We start from the raw sequence: 19733 nt of genomic DNA, 5'->3' as shown, positions 1-19733 counted from the left end.
GCTGAATAGCGGGCCACCCTCACAATTGATACGCGCCTCACTTTATGGTTGCTCTTCAGTTTCAGCTAAACTCCATCTGCTATTAAAGTCAGAGTCGACAACATCTATGAGTCACACCAATCTTTATTGCACCACAACACTTCACTAAAACTCCAAGTGCCTCTGGCTAGATCTACACACAATACCACCTTGAGACAGTGTAGCCTCACTTACCTCCCGATTGGCTGTCAAACATGCAGATGAGGAGCTATCAATTATCCGAGAAAGAGGCATCGTACGAGGCAGACAACATAGCAGAGGACGGCCTGGAACATGGCTGTCTTGGCAATAAAGGCCTGAGCACCTTGAGACCCTTTTAACCTGGCCTCAGAGTCTGCCGTGTCCCCAACAGTCTCCACCAATCTACAGTTACATGGGGGATGGCTGACAACTGTGACCGGGGATGCACTGTATGGACCACTGTGCAAAAGAGGGCATGGGACGACTGGATAACGTGTTAAAGTCAAGGGGTCCACATAAGATTCAAACCATGGTAGACCAGAATGGCTACATCCGATAAAAAGAAAAGTCATAGCATTAAGGCAAATGAGGCTTGCAGTTTATTTTGTTTGTCCATAAACACAGAAGCTTTTATTATCTCTGGATTGACATTCAGTATCACAGTTAATTCACCACTTGAAGACTGTAAATTAAATAGTTCACTTAAGAGTCAGCCGTACAAAAAACATTTTCATTTACACACATTAAACAACATATGACAGTAAAAATGCCTTTGTTGCCACTGAACAAATACAGAGTGACAATGTAACTACCTTTTGTACAGTTATTCTTTAAGCAGTTTTGCTGTACATTGAAAAATAATAGAAATAACTGCTATAAACCCCAAACCTTCAGTGTATAACCTGCTCACAATAAATCCATAATTTACAGATATGTTAAAAGAAAAAAGGTCTGGAAAACAAAATCAACATTTTTAAAACACAAGCACCAAAATCATATGTTAAATTATGATCAATGTCAAAGGTGGTCTTGACAGCGCACGGCTGTCTTTGGTATTACCTTGCAGACCCGTAACAACGTCTGAAAGTGCAAATGCTGCACAGTTAAGGTAGCAGACCACCATTATAAGTCTGCTGTATGGTGAGAGCATGTATTTTGTTAATTATATTTCCATTTGGGGTGTGTTTCCTTTTGTGTTAAAATGCACTATTTTCCAAGATCCTTTGAGGTCCTTATTAGTCATACGCGGTCCATACCATTCATAATCCTTTGCAGGACATTAAGGCCCTAATCATTTTCTTCTGTGGCATAATACTCATAAGTTATTAAATTGGTTGACATGCAGTTTACTTCCCCTGTTGCTGTTCAGTAAATGTGGTTGATTACATTTTGTATGGATTTTTTGGAAAGTCCAACCATTTTCTGCAAGGAGAAAACTGTCGGAGAACTCTCAACTCATTAACATAACACAGCAGACCTCAAAGTTGAAATGTTGCAGTGCTGCCAAACTTAGAAAAAGTTTTATACTTGGTCATTGATACGTAGTTCACCGATTTCCTATGTTTTCATATTGCCCACTATTACCAAGTCAACAATTCAACCAGCAATCTTCTTTGTCTGTTCCATTTTAATACATTATGAAAACCTCATACTCAATTTTACATCATGTCAATCATGGAACTAGCCATCCAATATACTGAAAACTAAGGCAAGCAGACTGGTTTCAAATATAATGGGGTATGAACAATTAAGAAACATGTTTTGGGTGAGGATGCATACTGTAACAGGACCAATTACTGAGTTTGAAAATAGTTGTACATATACACTTACATACAGGTTCTTCATTACAATTAAAAATGTAATTAGGATCATGGATGTGTCCTAGACAAAGTGTTTTAGGAAAAAGAGTTGCATAATCTTTGATGTTTAGGTACTGGATTAATCTATGCTCGTTTACAAAATCTTTGAAATGTAGGGAACACTGGTGCACATGATTCGTTTTCAGATACATAAGTGATAAGGGGCCAAAACTGTACGGATGTTTAAACAACGTATACCCGATAGTATCGAAAATCTACCTTGAGGACACAGAAGCAAGCCATAGCCTGAACAATAGTATATATCTGATGTTCAAATATCCCAATAAAAATAGAACGAGACTTTGCCGAGGATTGGTGTTAACACCCTTTTATTAAGGCCAGGTGAGCACACTTCATATTTTAGATTAACGGTCAATGGATATTTGTCATGGTACGTTTTAAGTCACTCGAGATATGTCTTCTGAGATATGTCTTCTGCATCTGGTTGATTTATATTTTTCTAGAATACTTCAGGCACCTCACACTCTGTTTTACTGAATTTGTTCCAATATTCTGATGTATGATCAGTGTTCTATTCTTTGGTGGATTTCAATGGCTACTGTGAAAACTTTATCAAATGCAAAATGGCATGAACAGTTATGTTTCCTAATCTTCTTTTCCTTATATTCTTAGCGGTTTCATCTTTAAAGACCACAAGCCAAGAGCTGGATGCTTTGTGAGTCAAACAGCAAATGCTCAACCACTAACTAGTCAAATGAAAACAAGCAGTGCACCAATTTTTTTAAAAAAAGCTTTAAAACTGCCTTTTCATGGATCATGACAATAAAATAATATTGTGATGGCTGAACACCAATTACACATGTCACTGAAAGGATTTGCTCACAACGTTATGTTTTCTGGCATTCTACATTATGCCTAGCTTCACCATCAGACTTATTTGGGGCAAAGGACATCTCCAATTCCATTGACGATAATGTGTTTTTCCTACCTTCCTGAGCTCAACTCTCATGTGAGCGTTCATTCAAGTACCCAATGCCTGGCTTTTGAAACTGTACATTTTTCATAAACATTTAAATCTCCTACTATTTATGCACATACACGGCACCATGTGAACAAATTGTAAATGTTGTCCAGAGTAACATATCTGCAGCAGTGTCTCAGCACCCGCATAGAAATGTGGCATGCCACCTCTTGGGACATACGCAAATGCTTACTGGAATGGAGTGTACTTTCACTGGATACACATTCTTTCGCCTTTTCTGATTCTATGCATTTAAATCTATGTTCCCCTACAGCTGCTAGCTCTCAACTGGCATGAGGTGGTTCGTTTATTGTTATGAAACAGCATAAATGAGCAATAATTAGCATCAACACCAATAGATGCCTTCATTATAGTGGCACAAACAAGCACAGATTTTCAAAGAGGCATAATCCCAATCCTATTTATAACATTCATAGTGCACAACTCTGCCTAAATTGATTTTGGATTCTATAACTTTGCTATAATTACATTTGTCCAGCACCTTTTAAGGTTAACATTCGAAGTGAGAGTCTGCCCAGATCTTGACCCCGTTGAAGAAAACATACATTTCTTACCAGACTAGGATTCCCACCACTTGCCTGCATGTTTCTTCCAGTTACAGGAATAGAGGGAAATTAGTAGGTTTTCTTTCTAACTACTAATTTACAAATGAGTAGATTTTCTTTCCAACTACTAATTTACCAATGTTTGGTTGACTGTGCAATGTTCTAAAACTAGTCCCCACATATGTTCTAATTGAAGGGTTGTCCCAAATGTTCATACCCCATATGCAGTGTTTCTTTCAGTTGTTGATAGAACACCCCTTTTAGAAAAAGACATTCCATATCAATGTAAAATAGCATGGGCCTTTTTAAACAACATTGACTAAAAGAAATTCCTATTTTTGGTACATACACTGAAAAACTCTGCCTCTGTGTTGTAGAATAATAAACATTGGACTTGTTCTGTCATTTTCACTTTTCCGATATAGAAATGAACTGCAGGAGAACCTACTGAGCTGAACCACTGTCTAGATTCTGAACTATATGAAGTGATTCTTGGAGATACAATACTAATGGCCAATTTCACTAATATGGATTGCCTGTGCACTAAATGTAGCTCAAAGGCAAAGCATTCAAATTATTTATTTTACATTTTCCTATGGTGCTTGTTTGACTGATACTTTCCAGGTTCATTGAAAAGTATAGTTTTGAAGATTAAGTCAAGATCTATAGCTCCATGTGTAAATTCTACCACCATGGGAGGGTTTTTAATTTTCTAGAACTTATTTTCATCACAATCTCAGTTAATTGCTTTTATTGTACAGTAACTTATTTCAGCTGCAAGAATTGTCTACGAAAAGCTGCTAAACCTTAAAAAAGAAACCAGATATACAGTCTACAATGACTTATACGTGTACGGTGCCTGAGTCTTATGTGAATAGGAAATGCATGTCTATACAGTACAGTAGGAAAAACGAACATCACAAATCAAGGTGATCTATATTGTCATCACAAAAGGAAACAGTTGGAAATCCTCTTTAGAACAATGTATTGGTCGCTACAATTTAAAGTCCTCACAAGCAGGAATAATCTATTTGGAATGCTTCAGTATTGTTGGCTATATTTACATCGCTGAGCAGCATACACATGCAGCTCCCGAATAGAAAAATAATCATGCATAGATCAGGTAGATCTGGTTATTTAAAATCTTTAGTTGTACATGTTCTTGGCATATAGAAACATGCTTCACATTCCTCGAGTATGATTATCAGCCTTCATTACCACATTTTCTACTATATTTACACTAGGTAATGATACACAGTGATTGCACTTCGAATACTAGGTATCTAATCAGGTCACTCCTCAAATCTTTCTAGCCTTTTCTGCTGCTCTGTCACAAGCCTTGCCCCATTAACTTAAACCTAACTATTCTTTTAATTTCATTGCGTTTTCAAGTGACTTAAAAAAGGTGCTTAAAATACATCAAAGAATATAGTCAACAAATATGTTAATCAATTCAAGTATTCAAAATCAAGGTAACGTTTACCTTGTGCGTGAAGGTATAACATGGTCTAGTACTTTGAGTAAAACAAAAAACAGCATGATGCCATTTGTAATACAATACCATTATTGTAATTATTTCAGTTTGTCTGAAAAGTCTACTGGATTGCTTTTATTCACAGAAACCTTACTTTCTTTTCAAGTAAAATTATTTCTGACATTTCTAATCCAATTCCCCCAAAACAAAAATGTTGATAGCAAGAATTATTAAAGGAACATTATGAAAAAAGTAAATATGTTTAAAATTATCTTTAGAAGTGCAAAGTTGGAATGTTTCACAAATAAAGACAACCCTTTAGATGAGATGTCCAGGCTGCATTTCAAGGTACTTCAACACTTCTTGTAAGAAGAACCAAGAAAAATTGGAGGCAACGAACATTCATTTAATACCTTTTTGCCTCTCAAGGCCAAATTAAAAGCATTAAAGAATCATTACAAATATGTAACCTAATCAGCACACTTTGAATGGTCAAAATGAATAGGTCTTCAAAGACTTAGCTTCAAATTGGATTTACAACAGTTTTAAGGATAGGTTTAAAAATAGATTATGTATAATTTAACATACCCAACATAAATCAAAGTGATCGTCAAAGAATATTTCTCCCTAAAACCATCACACCCCAAGAGACCTTTCAAAAACCAGCACGGAAAGCATCCACGCTTGCAGTAGTGTATGAATGATGCTGACCAGTTCAACATATTACATATCTAGGCGAGAGAAATTATTAATAATTTTCCCACTGTCCTGGATCTCACCAGTGAAAGACCAATGCAATTTTTAAGGCTCCTGCAATTAATAATTTAGTACACCCCTTAAATTGGTATAATGCATGGCATCAGAAGCTTGACAATCTACCCTAATTTTGCAAACAATCCCAAATCAGGTACTTTGGTTTTTATCATAATGTGCTAGAATTCTACTTGGAAATTCTAAAAAAAGTAGAAAGAAAAAAATCTGTGGCAAGGAATTGAACATGATTTGACTTTCTGCTCATATTAACCAACATTGTCCTGACGAATATGTAGGACACCTGCCCTCAAACAGTCAATTACCTACACATTTTAGCATTAGTAACATAACATCTTAAACATTTAGTTTTGTATAAGAAGGTTGGACAGGAATTTCAGCAAGAAATGTCCTCTTCAAGTGCATCACATAGTTATAAAAATAGGCGAGGATATAAATTTAATAATAGTCGGTATCAGTTCTCAGATAATATTTCTGCTTCAAAAATACATCAAGCTGTTTATCAGGCTCCGATTACAGCCTGATGGGGACGACAAGCGGTAAATACGCAACCAAAAAATAAATGTAATTTACACACATTTTCAGATATTCGCTTTAGTTGTTGCATGTGCTTATGGCCACATCCTATGTGATCCTTCTCCTCTGTGAAAATACCAAAATGCATTTTGGAATTTTCCACATTTTTACTAGATGTACCGCATAAGTGAGGTGAAGCCTGAAACGCTTCAAACAAGGAGCTATTTTAGGAGACTCCAGTCCTATGTAGATGGCCTTATGTACATAGAAGTTTGACACAAAGGGACACTAGCTCTTCTGAACTGAGCAGTCTGTTCACATGCTGCCAATGTATATGTTTCAATCGTTAGGAATTGTGTCTTGCTCAATAACAATGTGCCTGCACAAAAGGATAAATGGGGTTGCATCGGGCACCTTTGCACGTGTTTGTGTGCACACCACATTAATCAAGAAAACAAAAGCTAATGTGAAAAATAAAAGTTGTGAAGTCCTAGCATGACATTCATTTTCAAAGTACAATTGTTTCCACTTGCCCTCAGGGCACGTCAACATTAAAACGAAAGCAACTTCAACATAGTCACACACAACCGTGTACTTATTTGAAGTGAAGATTAGGCACTAAAGATATCGTTGCACCTGTCCATACAAATGAAATGACGCATTTTGTGAAAATCTTCATCCGGTTAAGGTAGACACTGTTCTTGGGATGCACTCTGATCTCCTTGCAGTTGCCAGTGGCTTGGTTAAGTCAAAAAAGTGCATTGCGACAAAACAATTTGATTCTGTGAGGCAATGCTGTAACTGAACACCTTGAAACCTTCAGGTTAGCAGTGCATCATGCATACTACCCCACTGCAACTGTAGGTTAACATGCCCAGATCTTTGACCTTGTTAATCTTTCTGAACCTACCCTGTAGAGCAACTAACATTTGGTTATTGCATTTCTTTCTTTAGTTACAAAGAGATTTCACAAACATGAGTTACATAATAACCCCTGTCCCTACTTCACATGAGATTTCAATGTATGCTTATTTTTCCGAGTAACATCACATTTTTGTACACTTTGCTACTGTAACATGGAGCACAATGCTTGACATTGTGCAAATATGTGCGTGCATACTCAGACTCCTACATATATCCGAGTGTCTGCATACCACATTATATACAGTACACACTCACACATTGACCAACACCCATATGAATGTGGTAAGGCGGTAAAAGGCAAACAAAGATTGCAACATTACAAAGCATTGGGCCACTGAGCGCTGAAACATAAAGTTAGTTGGGCCCTTCATTATTAATGGGGCATTTTATCATGTACAGCACTCACGAAACAAACATAACCCTCAAGAAAAATCAGTAATTTATCAACCTTGCCCCGCGTACTCGACTCAGAAAAGAACGCAGTTACTCCATGCTCCATGTACAGCAAGCAAATGCATAAAAGGTGATGCAGAGCAAGGGAGCATGCACTGTGCAGACTTGATGTTTACAGGGTCTACAATGGGAAGACAATCCATAAAGACAACTGAATGCACCAGGATTGTTGGCAGTTACATTAGAACCTAATTGGAATGTATGTAACAGAAAGCAAAGGGTTAATGGAGCCCCATATTAAGCATTCAACTTTTTGTCTAACTAGTGCCACCTAGTGCCATCTTTGCTTTTTGCATTCCAAAGAAATGTTATAACAGTAAGCATGTTATCTTGCAGTAACAATAGAAACGATCCTGCAGCAATATCCGGACAGGTCTCTTCGCTGCAAACCGTGCTCGTCACTTTGCTTCGATAAAGCTTAAGCGGCCAAACAGGAGGATAGAGTGGAACTGCAAAAGTCCAGGCTCAGCACATTCCAGTTTAGGATCTGTAGTCCTTTTTGCTGTATGGTTTATTGCCCAAAATGCTATCAATCTCGTGTACGATAGAAGACGACAATTTTGGAAGAACCTGTCGAAAATAAACAAATATATCAGTTCAGAGGGCCTGGTTTTGGTGTGGGTGTCGAAAATACATTTTACATATCAATGGCTACACATTTACAGAGACTGAGACCACAGCCGCCAACCACAGGTTACATGCTTGCACTTGTGGGCCCATTCTTATAACAGAAAAAGCAGAACTACAAGTACCAGCAGGCAAAAAGCAAGGTCCAGAAAAAGGTGGCCCTAAAACCATGGTCCACTTTCCAGACTGAATAGTAAGGCTTTCAGTTCAAAAACTAAAAGGACAAAATAGCAGTTAAATCTGCAATAATGCGATCATCTGTTTTAGTGTATGCAATATAAATGTGAAATAAATATTACACAATTTAGGATTAATACCTAGAATTTATCATCTTCTGAACAGAATTCCCAGGAAAGGACATTTTTAAAACTCTCTTTAATATAATACAATCAATAGTGGGGGACCCAGTAAAATTAGAAATGCCACTTGTACCATCTCTTGGCAACTAAAGCTGTACGCGAAGGGTTAAGACTAAACATGACTTTTCAAAATTTCAATTAAAAAGGCAAAGTGGGCAAGAAGACTTCAAAAGACCAGGAGGGATGGACTCTGGTGCCAACTATGGAGAGGATTACAACTCAAGTACTGGTTCCCCTCCCTGAATGACAGTATACCGATTATAAATAAAACAAAACGAGCTGAATGGAAAAAGAAACACTCCTGCCAGGACTCTTAATTGTCAAACAGTGGTCATGCCAAGCGGAACTAAATTCAAATGAATGCAACAGACTTCAATGGAACAGTGCCCAGAGAAGCGCAACCAAATCAAAAAGCAACCCAAAAAGTTTTTTGAATAAAAGTTTTTTTAAAAATGTTATTATTGTTCACAAATGAATAAAATAACATATTAAATCTATATTAACCCATAATGCATATTGGGACTTTGTAATAAGAATAAAGTGCATCACAATTAAAGTGCTGATAACGCTCTAGTGTAGACCACAACAGGGTCGGGTGAAGGGGATCACACGAGAGGGGACTGGTGTACACAAGTGTGTATGTAGAAAGATTTTCACAAATATACGTGAATTCCATTGATTATTTTCAATGAAAAGACCATAAACCTGCCCGTGCATCCCCAGATCACAAGGCGCAGCACCAGGACACCTCAGTCCCCATCAGAATCACTGATGGGAGTCCCCATCTCTGAGAGCTCTCAGCAAGGTCGGCGACAAGTATAGTGCAAACAAAGGGTTTTTGCAGGATGCAACAGCACTTCCTCCCTAAAATTATTATTCTTAATACTTTGTACTGAAGATAAAGAAGTGCTTTGTGTACATGTTTTTTAGTCACTGTGATCTATGGCCTGATTCAAGGGTTGAATACCCATGGTGTCACAAAGCAGGTTTATTTTACACACAGGGGTAATAAACATTGATACATAGATTCACCCAGAAAGTAAATCCACAACAATATTGCTCTCCAATAGTACACCAATCAGGTGGTCATGGGTAATAGTTTCTCTTGCACTAAAGCTCAGAGAGCCAACTGCGAGAAGCCAGAAATGGTTACGAGGAATTTCCCTGCCTAAAACCAAAAACTGAGGATCTGTCCATTTCTGGATGTCAAAATCAAAACTGTCCTTGTGTCCAAACGTTCTATCCGGACTCTCACACTACAAACCAAATTATAAGGTGAAAAGGGAAATGTCTTTAATCTGGTGATTGCAAAAAGAGTCTATAAAGGAAAGATGGAACAGCTCCAACATAAAAGTTCTCCAAGGTAAAAGAACCTTGGTTTCAGAAGGTGATTCCCTTTTCCTGGATTCTTTAACACTATGCCAACAATTCTTGGTTCAATAGTTCTTTGTGTCTTTCTTGACCCACAACAATCCTGTTAGTTACAAAGCTACATAGCCTTGTAGTTCCTTCTTTCAAAATGTTCCTTCTTTTGCTCAACAATCACAGCCCTTTCTTGGGACTTCCTGTAGATTTGCAACTGCCTGGTAAACTCCCCTACGAGTACTGCTACTATTGATCCTGATCTCGCGCTCAGAGGGGAGGAAGGATAGCTCAGGGTCAATGCGTTCGTCTTGGAAGCAAGACAACATGGTGCAACACAGGTTCGAATCCCGACCCTGCGCTTAGAAACCACCCGCTGGTATTAAGGGTGTTATAAATGAACAGTAAAATAAATAGGTAACAGTTGTCTTTTCCTTGGTTTTGAATATCTGGTTGCTTCAACATTTATTCTGGGTTTCCCCCATATCTGCATTCCATACAATCAGATATGGCTGGGGTTTGCATTTGCAATATACCTTCTTGGTTTGCAAACAATCTCCTTAACATCTCTGTTTCTGTGGCTTTAAAGTTTACAAATTGTGTTTAGCGCTGTCGTCGAAATGCCCCGGGCTCCCCACTTTGCTTGGGTTGACATCAGAACTAGGTCAACACAGCTTCCTGTAGCAAGACACACTCTGGCTTGTTCGGTCAGTTCAACGGATTTTCCAATTTCTCAAAATCAGGTTTCTTCTAAGTTCAAAAGCATATACCAAAGCTCAGTCTTCCTCATTTCACTTGGCTTCTCTCCCCCATCCCCCTCTGAGTACGTTTTTGACTCTGAAAACAACTTAAACAATAAACACAGTTTCAGTTACGATCTACTTGAGGTTTTTTCCCTTCCCTTTCTTGGCGTCGAAGACTTTCGATACAGAATATATGTGACTTCCCACTATGCCTGACCACCTCGACAGTTCGGTTCTCTTAATTTCTTGCTATGCTGGCTGGTACTGGTAGTTTTGCACAATTCTCAAAATACAGTTCACTTTCAGACTCCCCTTCGTCGGGTTGGAGCCTCTCTATCTTTAAACAGTTCAGGTTTCCCTCAGCTGTGCGCAGACCTTATTTATAGTTTATACTTTTCCTTTATAAGCTCCCCTCGATCGGCGCAAGCTTTCCCTAAATTTGTTTCACACTTGACTTGCAAGCATCCCTCGTCCCTCGATTGGGCACAAGGGTCCCCAGCAATATCACAGTTCATTGATCCCTTCACCTTTAGGGCTTTGAATGTTACTTCCAGTTATTAGGAACTTTTAAATCTATCACATTCGTACAGTTCCGCAATTTCGACAGTTCAACAATACATGTCCTGAGGCATTCGACTGTGCCATCATCAAAACAGCATGACCACTGATACATTGTTCTGCTGTCACTTTAAGAATTCTCCTTTCATACAACGCGTAACACAACAGGCCTTTCTTCCTTCTCAGATAACTCACCGGTTGTGTTGCCGATTCCTCACTTTCAAGGCTTTTCAGCTTCAGCAATTTATTGGACCTTCTTAATTACATCTGTTGGCGGAAGGGAAGCAGACCTCTCATCAAGGCTTCCCAGCAGGGCGCTTTTCGCTTAAGGTTAGCAGCTGCCCTTGGGGAATGTGGGTCTTTCGTCTGGCTTTTTAGTAGCCTCCCGCAGCTTTTAAAGCCCCCTGGCTTCCTGCGTTCCACTTCTGCAATTTCAGCAGTTCCTTCAGCCCTATTCCTTCTTGCTTCCAGCCTCGCTCTGTGTGCCAGGGTGTCTGACCTTTTATACTCTTTGAAAGAGTTAATTGGAGTTAGGTTTGAGTAGTTGCCCCTCCCTGCCTGACCTCATTATCGGGACAATATGGAGACTGACCATAGGAATCCATTGCCCATTGATTCCCATGGGCAATCCTCATGACTCCGACCTGCCTCTTCTTCGTCCCAGTAGTTGGACTTCTAGAGTGAAAGTAGGGATTGTAGGAGTTGTAGTATTTCCGTGGTACCATGGAAAAATGAATTATGGTTTTCATCAAGATGAAGGGGGTAAATGTATTGTGGTGGGTGAATGGATTTTCTATTGGGTTCTTGCGATTTTATAGATGGTTTTAATTTCCCTGGTCGTCTCCTTTTTCTTACAGAAAGGAACTGGGGTCTGATGGAACTCTGCTGACAATGTTCCATGAGAACTGAGGGGATGTCGGGTAGGGGTGTATTGGAACGTGAGAAATACCATGTCTCGCCCGAGGGCATGCCTCCCATGGTCCCCAGGGACCCCCTGTCCAGATGATCCTCCCTCGCTCGCTCGTAATGAATTCCCTGTTGAAATCTGCCACTTTCCACACAGGTTCACCACACAAAATATGATTGAACTCATCAAAACACAATTTATCATCTTCGCCATTTTACTTTTAGCGGTTCTACATTTTTTAGTTTATCAGTAAGAGAAGATGGATGAGAAACCAGGAATTAAACGTCTGTAATATCCCACTTAACCCAAAAGGCTTTCTTTCTTTGTCTTGGGTATTAGATCGTCTTTGACTGCTTTGACGTTCTCAGTTTCGGGTTGGACGAGCCCATTCCCTACGAAAAATCCAGAGGGCGATTCCCTTCTCCTGGATTCAACACTATGCCAATGATTCTTGGTTTAACAGTTCTTGGTGTCTTTCTTGGCTCACAATAATCCGGTTAGTTACAAAGCAATTTAGCATTGTAGTTCCTCCTTTCAAATGGTTTCTTCTTTTGTTCAACAAACACAGTCCTGCCTTCAGACTTCCTGTAGATGTGCAACTGCCTGGTATACTTCCCTGCCGGGAAGTCTTATGCACATCTGATTGCCTGGTTCACTCGCCTGCCAGGACTTCTTGTATTCATAGCTAACAATTCCTCTTTTACTTCCACAATTGTATATTTCTTGGTTGGTTTTGTATACATGGTTGTTTAAACATTTGCGCTGGTCCCCCCCCCCCATATCTTCATTTCATACACTCCTATATGGCTGGAGTCTGCATTTTTAATATGCCTTCTTGGTTTGCAAACAATCTCCTTAATGTCTCTGGCTTTAAAGTTTACAAATTGTGTTTGGCGCAGCGACCAATGCCCCGGGGCCCCATTTTGCTTGGGTTGACTCACCGGCTCTGTGTGGCGTCATATATTTATTTATTGCATTTATTGTACGGCCAAACTCAGAGGTATCACGGCGTAGTTACAGACATCTTACTTATATAAAGAGTAAATCACAGTACATTTCACAGTATTACATCAAGGAGCTTTAGGTATGATAAATCACTGTACATTTCATGGACCTGCATCATAGGGCTGGTGGCCGTACAAAAGTGTTCTGGCATTCAGTACTAGTGGGTGTGGTAGTGAGTGGTATTCAAGGGGCTGCCTGTTATTTTCTGTCCTTGGTAGCCCGCAGAGTGGGGGGCAGAGGGGTGGCATCATGCTCGAAATTATTAAATAGCCATGTTTTGAGTGTCTTCTTGAAGCACTGGTGTGAGGGCTCCGTTTTAGCGTGAAGTGGGAGTGAGTTCCAGAGTTGAGGGGCCATTACCGAGAAAATGCTTCTCCCTGCTCTAGAGCATTTGAAGCGTGGTATCATGAGGTGAGCGTTGTTGTTGGATCTTAGTGTTCTAGTAGTTTTATTGGGGGTGACCATGTTGTTGATGTATGCAGGGGCCTTTTTTGCAAGCCATTTTTCTTAAGGTCCAATTCGTGATTACACGGCAAAGCTTTCCAGCCTGCTACTCTGGATTGCTTCTACATTTTCCCGGTCCTTTTGTGGCTTTGCTTCAGCATGTCTGCCTTCCTTCTGGTCCCCTGGCGTGTCTGTGGCACCTGCTCACGCAACGTTCCTCTACCTCCTTGCTGGTGAGCCCCATTGGCTCAGCTACAACGGTCCATGCTTCCAGGGACCAAAGGCTTCAGAGAGGAACGACTTCTCCCAAACAGCAGCCTCCTACAATTTGTTTTCGATCTTTAAATGTCTTGTGCATAGGTGCATTCTGAAAATAACTAGCACACTCATTTAGCTTGAGGCACCATGTGCTCTGCATCATTCCCTTCTTCCTCCTCGTCCCTGTTCTTGGGTGTTTGTGGGAAATGGAGTCCTTTGATGTTTGCTGCAGATTACATGGAAAATCACTTTCTATGGTTCTGTATGACAAGGCAGTTCTATATGGAGGGAAATTAGAAATGGAAAAGGTATTCTTGGAGCTTTTACTTTTAGACCAGGGATGGAAGTTTGGGTTAAAGGGTAAGGAGGCTAATGATGCACATTGTTTTGATCTGTACGTTTTTGAGTAGTGGGGCGACATTGCACTTCGGTTGAGTGTGATGAGCTTAAGATCATTGGGGTTCTTACCTGGAATGAGGCACTGGCAGAAATCTAAATGATTCTACTTGCGGTAGTCAGGATTGGAATTTGCAAGTTGCACTTCTACCACCTGTGTCAAAGATTTTTCTGTGACACCGTCCAGAAGAAGGCAGTGACATATTATTGCTCAAGCCACACTCCTATTGTATCAGCACCCAATTTGAAGGGCGACCTCTAAAAGGCTTTTTCCATTTTGCCCTGTGCAGAAGAAATGGCAGCCACATGTACATTCACATGTAGCAGGGATGCCAAAGTTGAAAGTTGATTTTGAATCCCTCTGGGAGAGGCCCCAACCTCACCCTCCATTTTAGTACAATACCATCACCCCTCCAAACAATAAACCTCATTTTAAGTTCGGAGGTGCTGTACAAATGTGGCTGCAATACTGTTAGCAACACTTTTGTTGGCAGTAACTAAAATTACTTTTGTTTTTATCGCACCTCTGTATTGAGAGTTTTATCTGGAAATGGAGGATTTACCGCCAGCATGACGCTAGAGGTAAATCATGCAGTGTCCCTGGGTGGTAGCGGTGCACAGTACAAATCAACATAACATAACTATAAGGCGCATTTAACATGCAGAATTACTGCTCACAATAAAGCCAACAAAAATCCACATTGAGTCCTACGGACTCCAAAAATGAGGATTTGCACCGCCATACCACTACTCGTAATGCCATGGGACCAAGTGGTGGTACCGATAAATGATGATAAATGGTGGTAAATTAGTAGATTTTCTAGCAATTTACCACCAAATGAGGTGGTAAATGAGGCCCCAAATGTTTTTACCTGTATATTTGATGGCAAATTTATACAAAAAAATACCTTAAACCAAAATCTTAGGTGAGACTTACATTTTATTTCCCACTCACTCCCTTGAACAAAGTAACTATGTGAGTCTGGTGAGATTCTATCTTTGAGAAGGGAATTCCTGAAAACTATGAAACTGCTGCAAAAGCTGGCATACTTCTGTGATGTACTTAATAAAAATAACTGTGTACACCATATTTAATAAATAATTTTCCACACATTCCTTTTTAGGGAATCCACCCTAGATTTGGTCAGCAAATCTTTTCTTCTCATTGGAGCTGAAGAGACTCTGGTTTGGGAAGTTCAAAATTAGCTTCAGTGAAACATGAAAACAAATATTGAAAGGTTACCCATGCAATGCCTTAGGAGGTCATCCAGTCTTGGTATTTTTCTTTGCATTCTGGAACTTTTAGTACTGAATTTAAAATTCGAAAATCCAAAGTACAAATGCTACAGTCCAAAAAAAAAGAACGGACAGGATGCCCAACTCATACATGCATGGGGACCCGCGATAGCTCCGGACAGATAGTTCTGCAAAACACGACTCTGATGAAGTGCGTTTTAAAATTGGTCTGAAGCATTTTTTGACTCTTGTACCAAACCAACAAGAATGAGAACAATGCTTGCACTGAAATCCTGCATAGCTCAAGTTCTCCCTTGCCATGTGTGAGAATGCCATCCAGTCTTGTTGCTTTCTGAGAGTTTGGGGACTTGTAGGTTTTTTTCTCCCTTTTTTACATTTGGAAAACTACATCTGTGAATTGTAAATCTAGTGACTGAGCTGAAGGTATACTTTGTTAGAACAATTGCATTATATTAGCAGTAGTTTTTCAGCAGCAATTGGGCTATTACCTTTAAGAAGCTGATCAGAAAGCACAGAATTAGCTCAAAGACACCACAAAGGGATGTGTATTGGTCGGGGAAGTTACAGGTAGGGGTGGAAACAGCCATAGAGGATAGCAGGGCTACGGACAGTCAATGGGTGGGTCAATAACCACACAACAGCCACAGGCTGTGTGTCCCTCTTCACATGCCACCTCCCTCCTGTCTTCATTTTCCATGACAATAGTTTCGGTTTATAGGCGTTCACTTTCAGCGTTACCTTACCTAATATCAAAACTAAAAAGGGTTAGGTATTTCTTTCCACAAGTTAAAGCCAAATCAAGCCTCCTGAAATCGATTGGCTTTTTTAACCAGATTTCACAGATTTGGCAAAGGAATCAAAAATGACGGATTTTTGGACATTTATTTTTTGTAATTTAATGTCATGAAGTACAATAATTACCCAGGGATACAAAATAGCGGCTGGAGGTGGAGACTTTGAAATTCGATTAAAAAAACTGCCCATTGAAAGGGTTTCCTTCCCTTCAACCTTCTCTTCCATTTTTAATAGAAAGAAAAACCATTTTAAATGTACCCTTTAATGTATTTACATTTTAAAATCAAAACCCATTTGAATTTCTCTATTCATACTTCCTGAGTAGGAATCAATTTCATTCTTCTGTGGGGTTTAATCCAAGGCCCAAACAAACATAACTGAAAGGCTCACTGGAAAAATGATCTGCCAGCATACCAAAACCTTCACACTGAAAATGGGCTTATTAAGGGATGCTGTGTGGGTTTCTGCAAATAACGAAAGGAAAAGCTATGTGAATGGCCAATGATTGGATATCGAAAGGCCTATCTTTCATTACAAAAGGAAAGAACAAACTTAAAAGCAACATTTTTCATTGAAACTGCCACCCATCAAAAGGCGGTGCACTATGACAACCAAGACCGACTATTCAGCACAAAAACAGACAGCAGATGATTAAAGAACAAGTTACTTTCTTACCTGGTAACGTTCTTTCGATGGGATGGTCCGACGACGTATTCCATATCTATGACATGTAATCACCACAGCTGTGCTGCTTCGGAAACTTTTTTCGGCGTCTGCGTCCTGCGTCGATGACGTCGATGCGCCGTCGTCGAGGGCCTCCTCCGACGTCCGACGTCATCTGATGTGATAAGTAGGCTGCACGACGCCCGTAGCCTCAGTTGTAGTTTTTTCCCCCAGAACGTGTGACACTAGTCAACTGCCAGTCAGACACAAAGCCTTGCGGTACGTAAGCTGCAATCGCAAAAGAAATTCTGCAGCGGGGAAGGCAGGGCGGGAGCGATATGGAATACGTCGTCGGACCATCCCATCGAAAGAACGTTACCAGGTAAGAAAGTAACTTGTTCTTCGAGGGGATTGGGTCCTCCGACGTATTCCATATCTATGACAGACTCCCAAAGAGGTACCAGAGCAAGGAGGAGGGAAAGAATTTAGAATCAAAATTTAGAATAGCCAATCAAACAGCAGAGCGAAGGACCGCCTTGCCAAAGGCCAGATCCTGTGCTCGGATGGAATCGAGGGAATAGTGATGTACAAATGTATGTACTGAAGCCCAGGTGGCTGCATCACAGATGTTGTGAATAGGAACACCCCTCTGCAGGGCAGTAGACGCAGCCATACCCCTGGTAGAATGGGCCCGCAAGCCAGCCGGTGGGTCCTTACCCGCCAAGCGGTAGCACTCCAAGATGGCCAAAATAATCCAGCGAGACAAAGTCTGTTTCGTCACAGCTTGCCCCAAACGCTTTCCAGCGTAACCAATAAAGAGTTCATCGTCCACTCTGACCCGGGACATGCGTGAAACATAAAAGCTTAAAGCTCTCCTAGGATCAAGCCTATGGAGCCTCTCCTCTTCCTTACCAGGATGCAGAGGAGGATAGAATGCCGGAAGAACAACCTTCTGGGCCAAATGAAATTCCGTCACTACCTTCGGAAGAAAAGAAGGACGAACTCCAAGGACAACCCTGTCCTTGTGAAATACAGTGAAGGGTGGCTTAACTGAAAGTGCCTGTAACTCACTCACTCTGCGAGCGGAAGTAACCGCAACTAAAAACACAGTTTTCAGAGTTAACCGCCTCAAAGGGCAAGAATGTAAAGGCTCAAACGGAGCACCCATAAGAAACTTAAGAACAAGGTTCAAATCCCAACCGGGCACCAGGAAAGGTGACAGAGGGAATACATTAGTGAGCCCTTTCAGAAACTGTGAAATTAAAGGGATTTTAAAGTAAGAACACTCTTCAGAAAAGCGCTTAAAGATGGACAGCGCCGCCAGTTAACCTTTAATGGTACCCACTTGCAAGCCCCTGTGGGCCAAAGAAAGTAAAAAGGACAGAACCATGGGGATGTCACATGCAAAAGGATCCACATTCAGAACTCTGCACCAGTCGCAGAACTTACGCCAACGGTACAGAGACTTTGTCGCTGGCCTTCGGGCCGAAAGCAACACCTCCATCACGTCTTCAGGGAGGTCTCAATCCCTATACCTCAACCTTTCAGAAGCCAAGCGGGAAGGTTGAGGGATCTGACCTCTGGATGGAGAACCTGACCCCCCTCCCGTGAGAGCAGATCGTCTTGGTAGGGAAGACGACGCGGAGGGCAGATGGATAAGTCGAGAAGGTCCGGGTACCACGTCCTCCGAGCCCACGCTGGAGCAATGAGGATCATCCGGGAACCGAACTTCCGTAACCTCCGCAGCACTTGCGGGATGACGGGGACTGGAGGAAACGTGTACAGCAGCGGGAATGACCACTCCACCACGAACGCGTCGTCTCCTAAGGCTCCTTTTGGAGGAAATTCCCGCGAGCAAAACCTTTCGCACTTCCTGTTGACACTGGAGGCGAAGAGATCCACTTGAGGGGTCCCCCAAAGGGCGAAGATCTCCAGAAGAATCTCCTGAGCCAACTCCCACTCGTGAGAGATCGTGCTCTGCCTGCTCAGAGCGTCCGCCGTCACGTTTTCGTCTCCGGCCAGATGAACTGCCGAGACCGAAACTTCCTGCTGGATTGCCCAGAACTCGAGCTGCATCGCCTCCCTGCACAGAGGAAGTGACCCTGCCCCCCCCTTTTTGTTGAGGTAGTGCATGGCCACTGTGTTGTCCGTCAGGATCAGGACACTCTTTCCTCGCACAGTCGGCAGAAAAGCCTTCAGGGCTAGCCTGACGGCCCTCAGCTCCAACAGATTGATATGGAGTCTGGACTCCGACGGAGACCAACGACCGCTGACTGTCAGCCCGTTGGCATGAGCTCCCCAACCCGTGAGGGATGCATCCGTCACGATCGTCACCTCTGGCCAGGGAAGCCAAAATGGAGCCCCTTTCATCAAGTTGCCTTCGACGGCCCACCACATAAGGTCCTGGGCGACCGAGGGCGGCACCTGAACCGGGTCCGACATCCTGCCGGAGGACTGCGACCATTGCGTCTTGAGCGCCCACTGCAAAGATCTCATCCGCAGGCGAGCCTCTGGCACCAGAAGAATGCAGGATGCCATGAGGCCGAGCAACCTCAAGAACCCGAACGCTGGGAGAGTCTGGGCATGCTGAAACTTGTGCACCATCTGCTGAATGTTAAGATCGCTCACCTGGGGAGGAAAACACTGCCCCAGGGAAGTGTTGAGCACTGCTCCGATGTACTGGAGCCGCTGTGTTGGCGTCAAATGGGACTTCTTTAAATTGAGGGAGAAGCCCAGCCTGTGAAGGGAGTGGCAGGTGACGGACAGATGATCCAGGACTTGCTCGGGAGAGCTCCCCCTGATCAACCAATCGTC

General features: G+C 41.5%; 1 protein-coding gene across 8 annotated transcripts in view; it reads right to left on the bottom strand.

The window, feature by feature from the left end:
- Positions 1–576: 576 nt before the first annotated feature.
- KCNAB2 (potassium voltage-gated channel subfamily A regulatory beta subunit 2) overlaps positions 577–19733 on the bottom strand; it is a 1347681-nt gene continuing 1328524 nt past the window's right edge. For all 8 annotated transcript variants that reach the window (XM_069610272.1, XM_069610273.1, XM_069610271.1 and 5 more), the window contains one exon: positions 577–8115. In XM_069610272.1, the coding sequence (XP_069466373.1) occupies positions 8026–8115 (90 nt within the window). In that variant the 3' untranslated portion in view covers positions 577–8025. The remainder of the gene's footprint in view (positions 8116–19733) is intronic.

Source organism: Ambystoma mexicanum, chromosome 8, assembly GCF_040938575.1.
Source record: "Ambystoma mexicanum isolate Mex_15411 chromosome 8, UKY_AmexF1_1, whole genome shotgun sequence".
NCBI lineage: Eukaryota > Metazoa > Chordata > Amphibia > Caudata > Ambystomatidae > Ambystoma > Ambystoma mexicanum.
Note: the sequence above shows the minus strand (reverse complement) of the source record. Positions and strands in the feature narration are given on the sequence as shown.